The 9,338-nt window shown below is 37.3% G+C and overlaps 1 protein-coding gene across 1 annotated transcript; it reads left to right on the forward strand.

The window, feature by feature from the left end:
* LOC109228306 (organ-specific protein P4-like) lies at nt 7,471-9,086 on the forward strand. The gene is made up of 2 exons (XM_019393458.1): nt 7,471-7,613; nt 8,571-9,086. Exons 1-2 carry the CDS (start codon nt 7,569-7,571, stop codon nt 8,934-8,936), a joined length of 411 nt encoding a protein of 136 aa, XP_019249003.1. The 5' UTR covers nt 7,471-7,568; the 3' UTR covers nt 8,937-9,086.

Raw genomic sequence — 9,338 nt, forward strand, 5'->3', positions numbered from 1 at the left:
CTTAAGGGGAAAGTCCCCCACACAAGGTTAGACAAGCCACTTACCTCGAACCGGCTCAAAATCAACTAGAAACCACGCTTTTGCCACGAGTATCCGACTCCAAATGGCCCAAATCTATTCAATTCAATTACATATCGTAAATAACATCTCAAGCAACTGATTCTACAATTTAATTCAAAGCTAATACGCGAAGTTATGTAAAATGACCCAAAATGCCCCCTCGGGTCCCACGTTGCCCGGAATTCAAAATTTTTCGAAGATAAAGTTTACCCATAGCCTCACGAACTCAAATATATGATTTTCTCTAAATGTCATACCCAAAATCGTGGTCAAAATCCAAGAATACTAGTTTTCTAGGTTTTCCCTCAAACACGAAGTTTCTACAATTTTTCATGTCTAAATCCATATATAAACCTTGTATATACTCAAAACTAGTAGAGATCACTTACCTCGTGCTTTGTGATGAAAAATGGCACTCCAAAGTTGCTCCAAAAGCGGCTCCTGAAGAAAAGAAGTGAAAATGAGCCAAACTTCGATTTTTTAAAGAATCCCACTGCCTCCAGCAGTTACCGCATCTGCGGAAAAATGACCGCATCTGCGGTCCCGCATCTGTGGACAAATGACCGCATCTGCGTTCCCGCATCTGCGGTTATGACAGCAACAGCATTTTTTCACGACACGGAAATGAGTATAACTCCCTCATACGATGTCCAAATTCGACGATTCTTTTTGCTATGGCTCCATAATTACGATACGGATCTAATGGTTCAATAAAAACATAATTTGGAGCTCATTTGCTTAATATGGTACCCCTTTATGCCCAAAGAAACGGCGTTGAAACATCAAATAAGAGCGCGATACAACCCGAAACACACCCGAGGCCCCCGGGACCTCAACCAAACCTACAAACATATCCCATAACATCATTCAAACTTGTTCCAACCCTCGGAACTCTCAAAACAACATCAAAACATCTATTTTTCATCGGATTCAACCTTAAGGAGCGTGGGTACCCTGAGTGGGTGATATGAGATATGCCCGAGGGGCTGTTTATGAGTGATGTTGTCACGACCCCGGTTCGCCCTCTGTGAACCATCATGAAGGCACCTAGTCTCTACGACTAGGTAAGCCTAAATTGCGGAAAAGAAACCAAAAATTTGTTGAAGTAAAACAATTTAAAACAGAAATAAGAAATAACCAGTGTGAAAATGTGCCGCCCGACAAACACCATGTTTAACGCTCAAAATCAACACATAAATCCAAGACCGTGAAACCCATGAATCACAAGCTAAGAAGTACTACACAGCTCTAACTCCAGAATGTCTAACAAGAACTGAAATTACAGAAGGGCTAATACTAAACAGCAAGAATAGAAAGAGACTCCACGGTCTGCGGACGCGGCAGATATACTTTGAAGTCTCTACAGAAGCGCCTCGCCTCAAGGATGATAAGAGTGAGCAAAAGTACCTGGAGTTAGACATGAAAAACATGCGTAGAAGGGGCATGAGTACACCACAGTGGTACTCAGTAAGTGCCAAGCCTAACCTCGGTCGGGTAGTGACAAGGAAGGTCAGGGTCCTACTGAGGTTAAACAATATAATATGAATTAACAGTATGAAAACAGGCAGAAATAATGTGTACAGCAGTGAAATAAGACAGGTTAAACAAGGCAATAACAAATACACAAAGAACGGAGTAAACACGGAATATGTACAGCTCAATACCAATGGTAACAATGAGGATTTCCCAGGATACCGTCCTGTAGTCCTTTTCTCAACTATCCTATGGATCTCTCGGGATACCGTCCCGTAGTCCATCATATGTGTATATCCGAAGGATCTCCCGGGATATCGTCCCGTAGTCCAACTATCAATATGCAGGGGGATCTATTGGGAATCGAACCCGCAGTCCCAAAGTAAATATGCAGGGGGATCTACCGGAAATCTAACCCGTAGTCCCAAAGTAAACAAACAAGGGGGAAGCTACCGGAATCCCACATCCGTAGTCCCAATGTAAATACACAGCCACAACAAGAAGATATTCAGCAATGAAGTTCAAATAAATACAGGGCAACAGGTAGTTCTAGCCTAACATGCTTCACGTAGTACAAACAAAGCAACTTAAGGAAATAGGCAATTTAGATCAACTAAGCATGTTTTTCTAAACTAACACAGGCTATAATTGCAAATAGAATAAGCAGGTAAGAAAGAAACTCAATCTAAATATTTAAGTAAAACTGGATTTTCAACAATTAGCTCAAGTACGCGCTCGTCACCTCACGTACAGGACATTCAATTACCAAACATCATATCTTAAGGGGAAAGTCCCCCACACAAGGTTAGACAAGCCACTTACCTCGAACCGGCTCAAAATCAACTAGAAACCACGCTTTTGCCACGAGTATCCGACTCCAAATGGCCCAAATCTATTCAATTCAATTCCATATCGTAAATAACATCTCAAGCAACTGATTCTACAATTTAATTCAAAGCTAATACGCGAAGTTATGTAAAATGACCAAAATGCCCCTCGGGCCCACGTGCCCGGAATTCAAAAATTTTCGAAGATAAAGTTTACCCATAGCCTCACGAACTCAAGTATATGATTTTCTCTAAATGCCATACCCAAAATCGTGGTCAAAATCCAAGAATACTAGTTTTCTAGGTTTTCCCTTAAACCCCAAGTTTCTACAATTTTTCATGTCTAAATCCATATATAAACCTTGTATATACTCAAAAACTAGTAGAGATCACTTACCTCGTGCTTTGTGATGAAAATGGCACTCCAAAGTTGCTCCAAAAGCAGCTCCTGGAAGAAATGAAGTGAAAATGAGCCAAACTTCGATTTTTAAAAGAACCCCACTGCCTCCAGCAGTTTCCGCATCTGCGGAAAAATGACCGCATCTCCGGAAAAATGACCGCATCTGCGGTCCCGCATCTGTGGACAAATGACCGCATCTGCGTTCCCGCATCTGCGGTTATGACAACAACCAGTATTTTTTCCCGACACTGAAATGAGCATAACTCCCTCATACGATGTCCAAATTCAACGATTCTTTTTGCTATGGCTCCATAATTACGATACGGATCTAATGGTTCAATAAAAACATAATTTGGAGCTCATTTGCTTAATATGGTACCCCTTTATGCCCAAAGAAACGGCGTTGAAACATCAAATAAGAGCGCGATACAACCCGAAACACACCCGAGGCCCCCGGGACCTCAACCAAACCTACAAACATATCCCATAACATCATTCAAACTTGTTCCAACCCTCGGAACTCTCAAAACAACATCAAAACATCTATTTTTCATCGGATTCAACCTTAAGGATTTCAAAAACTCTAAAAACACACTTTCGATCAAAAAGTCTATCATACCTCGTCCGAATGACCTGAAATTTTGCACACACGTCACATTAAACACTACAAAGCTACTCCAATTTCCGGAATTCCATTCCGACCATCGGATCAAAATCTCACTATCGGACCGGAAACTTCAAAAATTCAACCTTCGGCATTTCAAGCCTAAATTAGCTACGGACCTCCAAAATACATTCCGATCACGTTCCTAACCCTAAAATCACCTAACGGAGCTAACGGAACCATCAGATTTCCATTCCGAGGTCGTCTTCATATTGTTCCGACTATGATCAACTTTCCAACATTTAAGCTCTCATTTAGGGACTAAGTGTCCCAAAACTCTCCGAAACTTAAAACCGAACATCCCGGCAAATCAAAATAGCAGAAATGAACTTGGGAAAAGCAGTTAATAGGGGAACGGGACGTTAATTCTTAAGACGACCGGCTGGGTCATCACAGATGTTGTGTCCAAGAGGCTGTTTATGATTTTCATCATTTTTAATATCAATTGCATTGAGCCTCTATTGAAAACTGTTGAAAGATATCTTCAATGATTTTTACCGAAAACTGGATTTAACACGAGATGATTTGACTCACATACTGATTTGGAAGCATGTTGTACTTACTGAGATTTCATGATGTGGTTTTTATGTGTTTCTTACTGCTCAGTCTTTATTTACCTTTATTACTTACTGAGTTGGCGTACTTATATTACTCCATGCACCTTGTGTGCAGATCCAGGGGTTGCTGGACGTGCTAGCGAGTGTTGATTACATCCGCCGCGGATCTGTGGAGTTAGCAAGGTAGCTGCATGGCGATCGCAGCCTTGTTCTTCTCCCTCCTATCTTCCTTTAGATATTATTAGTTGTTTTTCAGACTGTATTAGTCTTAGTTTTTATCAGACAGTCCTTGGTAGATGCTCATGAGTTGTGACACCCCGATGTCGGGCTTTTCATTACGCTCTATGTTATTCGGATTTATCTTATGATGTCTTATTAATTAAATGGCTTGAAGAAATATTTATTTTTAATTATCGGATTGTTTTGATAAAAGAATCGGTTTGCCTAGTTCCACGTTAGGCGCCATCACAACATGGTAGATTTGGGTCGTGACATCTTTCCATATATTATGTTGAAATTTAAATATTATGTATTAATTCTTTGTAACTGCGTTGATGTAGTTATGCTATTTTCACTCTTACTTAGAGAAGCTTGCCTTAGGATACTTTGGTTAAACTTTAAATGAGAAAATTGAACGTTCTTGTTTGAATACTTCAATAGAGGATGTGTTTGACTCAGGAATCTGTTAGTATAGTATTTTTAACATGACGAATCGTTTGTTGTTTATTAGAATTCATAGTGTGACTCATAGTATGTCGCCTTACTCATTCCTATGTTTGTTTGAAAGTTAAGTTCCTTCTAACTCTATTTTTATTTTCTCTATTGCATATACACTCGGAGCATAATGGGGTCTTAATGATAGACTCCCATACCCGCATATGGAGTCTTAATTTGGGACTCGCAAAGATGGACTCTCATCACCACCAGATAGAGTCCATATATATTCCAACATCATTCGAATGCACCTGACATCAAGAAAACAAGCGAAGCGATTGGGGATGCCTATGGCATTCTTCTTTGTATCTTTTATCATGCATTTATCTCTCTCTTTCTTTTTTTTTAATGTTCTTATGAGTTTGGATTTTATCTCGAGTTTGAGAGATTATATATTCAAACCTATGACTAATTTAGGCTTATTAATGAAGTTTGTTTAATTATTTGAGGTCTTTAACTTAGTTAATAATGGGTACTCATGTATCGTATCATAATATATGTACACATAGGGTAAAAGCTAAAATCAATAGATAACCATATTACTAATAGTCACGCCTAACATGTCAAAGAAGGTTTAAAGTTCGTTTACTTGCTAGTTGCTTTCGGGTAAAATGCTTTTAATTTTGTTTTATGGCATAAATTGTTTTTGACGGGTATTTCAAATCGAGTCCCTGTTTTGAGCTTTTTTTTTTTTTTTTTTTTTTTTTTTTGCTCTCAACTTGAAAATCATTTTTACAATAATTTTGAGACATATTACACTTTTGCATCAAAATAATTTCTTCGTGGAATTTACAAACAAGAACAAGCATGGGTCTTTTTTTGATCCTTGAAATGTTTTACAAGTCCAAAACTCATTTTATCTAATGTTAATTATTCTCATATATAGTGCCCAGTTACACACTCATTTTATCTTTAGTTATTGTCAACTTTGAAAATCTTGATTACCAATTATTTCTATTAAGAAATACTAGACATCTACACATTTTATCTTTGTTTCAATTATTAATCTAAGTTTGACAGCTTAACCGTTATTAACGGATCATGTAGGGTGCTTTTATAACCTTCCCTATAGGATTAATTAGAACCCTTACCCATAATCTTAAAGGCTAAGTAGGCCATAAAATAGAGTTAACTTTGAGCACCACTTTAGCTAAAATTGGTGTCCTATTTCACCATTAAAATAATTAGGTGGCGATTCTCTTAATTAAGCTCATAATATGTTATACTCTAATTTGACCCGTGTTAAAATGGGGTATAACAAAGAATACTTAGGCGAATTTATAGGAAACATAGCGGGGGAGATTCCGACAATAGGGAAAATCGTAACTCTAGACCTCTCCTCAATCTTGTCTCCAACCCGTAGTATCTCTAAGTTATAATATACTACTTTAACTAGATAGAAATAAAATCTCAATCTTTATAATTTCAGAATTTGTTCAAACTTGTCTTCTTAGTGATAGTAAATAGCTGTAGCAAAACTTAGTTCTCTCTGATTCGACTTCGGACTTGTAAACCAGATTATATTTGCAATGACCGCTTAGTCCTTTTTATAAGGCATAGTTTGGCGTGTTCAAATTTTGGCGTCGTTGTCGGGGAACTAACGGTGTAGCTGTAGTTGTACATATTTCTAGGTTGCAAGTTTGAACTTTTATTTTTTCTTTCTTGTATTTGATTTTTTTATTTGTGTTTTACTTATTAATTTTAGAAGCATGGCATCTTGGAATTATGAGAGTTTTCATGTTGGCAATTCTACTTTTGATCCTCCTTATGCATATTGTGGAGGAAATCACCCATGGCAAAAAGTTTTGCTAGTTTTGAGCCGTTCGGAGGTCGGTACGCGCAAGATGACATGTTTTGAGCGTCTCTTTGCTTGCTCGATATTGGAATTGGCTTGTTCGAGATATGTAACACTTCTAAACTTGGTGCTGAGAGAATGAAACCCCGAATTACGTGTTATGTATTTGGTATTAAGGTGACGCACATGCTAGGTGATGGGCGTGTGGGCGTGCACCGTGTGAATTGTGACTCCGTTATTCCTAAAGTACTGTGTAGTTACCTGATCTTATCTGTAACCATGAAATCTTTATGTACTAGAGCTATTTAGTTGTGATCCATGTTAGAAATCATGTCAAGGGCTACATGCATATCCTGTTGGGACCCACTGCGGTTATTTCTGCTGTTGAGCTATTTGCTTTCATTGCATTACATACTCAGTCATACGTATTCATATGCATATCATATCACAGTATCTCATCTCGGTTACCGTTTATTGATACATCACATCATTATTTTTGGGCTGATTTTTCATGACATTGAGAGCCCGAGAGACTAGAGAGATTGGCGTGTGAGTGAGGCCGAGGGCCTGATGGTGAGGATATTTATGGGATCGGGCTGCACGCCGCAGTATATTTTATTGATTTATGATTGGAGCGGGCTGCTTGTCGCAGCATGTTTTACTGAATTATGCCATGATTGGCTTGTTATAGCGCTTGGGTTGTAGGAGCCCATAATGATCTAGCATAAGTCCAACAAAATTTTTCAATATTTCACAACTATCCTAGATACTGAAAAGCAATATCACGAATAGGCAGAAGTATTTTTTATGAGCTAATGGAGCCTACTTAAATTATTTGGTCACCAATAATATATGTGTCAAAAAGCTAATAGGGGCCTCCTCCTATTTGTTTATGATTATTGTACGTCTCTCATCGGTCCTACAATAGTGTGTGAATCATGTTGAAGCTTCACAATAACTTGTTACCTGCAATATGATCATATAATAGCTTAACCTGTCTATATAAGCTCCTAATATGCTTCAAGCAAAGATCAATAACAATAGCTTCTGAGTCATACATATTCCTAGTGAAGTGACCATGAAATCGCATGTTGCTCTAATCCTGCTCTTTTCACTTGCCCTGGTAAGTTTTCATAGAAGATTAATTATGGGCCTCCTTTTTGGTGGTTTATTATTAATTACTTTCTTGGTGCACTATCTTGCCCTTCTTTCTCAACTGCCTTGCCTTTCGGATTACAATATCTTTTCATATCAGATATTAACAATTGAATTATTTAACTTTTACTCCATCTCTTTTAACTTACGTGAACCTATTTGACTGGATAGAGAGGTTGTCAAAAAGACGAAAACTTTTGAAATTTGTAAGCTTAAACATACCATAATATTTGTGTGGCAATAAGATATTATTAAAACCTGTGGTCTTAAAAATTTTGTACCATTTGTGTGGTTAGAAAACCTTTTATTAAAGGTAATATGGGCATCCTAAAATTAAAAGAGTTTCCTTATAAGAAATGGGTTTATACTGAATCAAGAGGAGATAGGTTCATTTAAAATTGAAACGGATGAAATAGTATATATTTTCGATTGTCTAAAAAGAATGCTTTGCTTCTTGAGCATTACTAACATTTTATTTTTGCACAAACTTAGCCGTTTAAGCCCATCTAGCTAGCGAGGCGTTTAACCTATTTAAACAGACCATTCATTTGTCTTCAAAATGCACTAGAATTTTACATAGAACTCTATCTGCCAATACTAAATAAATATTTACATGCCCGGTACCTACAAAGGTAGATCTGATATTATAATTTTGTGGGTTCTTTATTTTAGGACAGTCAACTTTTAATAACTGAGTTCTGGATTTAATTTCTTTATATACGTAATGTATTTCTTGATACGTACATAGAAATTTGGCAAACATTATTGGATTCTACCGAACCCATATATTAAAGCCTAAGTTGCCCCTGCATGTACCAAATATTTGTGCATATATATCAGTATATATAGATTATGTACTCGAAAGTAAAGAATTTCATAATGCATATATTTAAAAGTCTTTGTATGGTCTCTCTTTCTCGGGCAGTACACAAACAACACTGATGCAAGAAAAGACCCTGGAGAATACTGGAGAGGTGTGATGAAAGATGAGCCAATGCCTGAAGCAATCAAAAATCTTATGCATCGGCATTCAGTTCTTCAATCCAAAGAGAAAACTGATTGTTACACATCATCTTCTATTGGAGGTGAAGCCTTTGAACCAAGGCCTAATCTATCTGTCTACCACGACGACGCCAACTTGAAAGAAGCTGAGAAATCATTATTTACGAAAGACTCCGAGCCAAGGCCTAGTGCAACTCAATATCATGATGATGACGCTGGTCTTAAACAAGAAAACTCCTTCGCCGATGATTTTGAGCCTAGGCCAAATCTTTCTGTGTACCATGATTGATATTGCATATAATGAGTATTGTGTGTCTTTCTGCTTTGTGTTGGTGCTTTTATGAAATAAAGATGTGTAACCACACTTGATGGTTGTATTGTAGTGTTCCTTAACTTTATTATATGTTCTAAGCAATGATCGATATGCTTGGCTTCCTTATCGCTAGTTTGTTTACAACACGTTGTGGGGTTAATATTAGTGGTTACTCAATTTTTACTTCATTACTCAAAGTTATTATTTTTTATACTAAAAAATTACTCAACTTTACCTAAATATAACTAACGTAAATGAACTATTTTCTGTAACCAAAAAGCCACTCAACTCTTGCGAGGTATCAAATAAAGTCACTAAGAGGAAATTAATGTGACATTTTCTATGATAGCCTTTTGGTTAAAACATAATTATGTAGTG

The sequence above is a fragment of the Nicotiana attenuata genome, chromosome 6 (assembly GCF_001879085.1).
Source record: "Nicotiana attenuata strain UT chromosome 6, NIATTr2, whole genome shotgun sequence".
NCBI classification, from domain to species: domain Eukaryota; kingdom Viridiplantae; phylum Streptophyta; class Magnoliopsida; order Solanales; family Solanaceae; genus Nicotiana; species Nicotiana attenuata.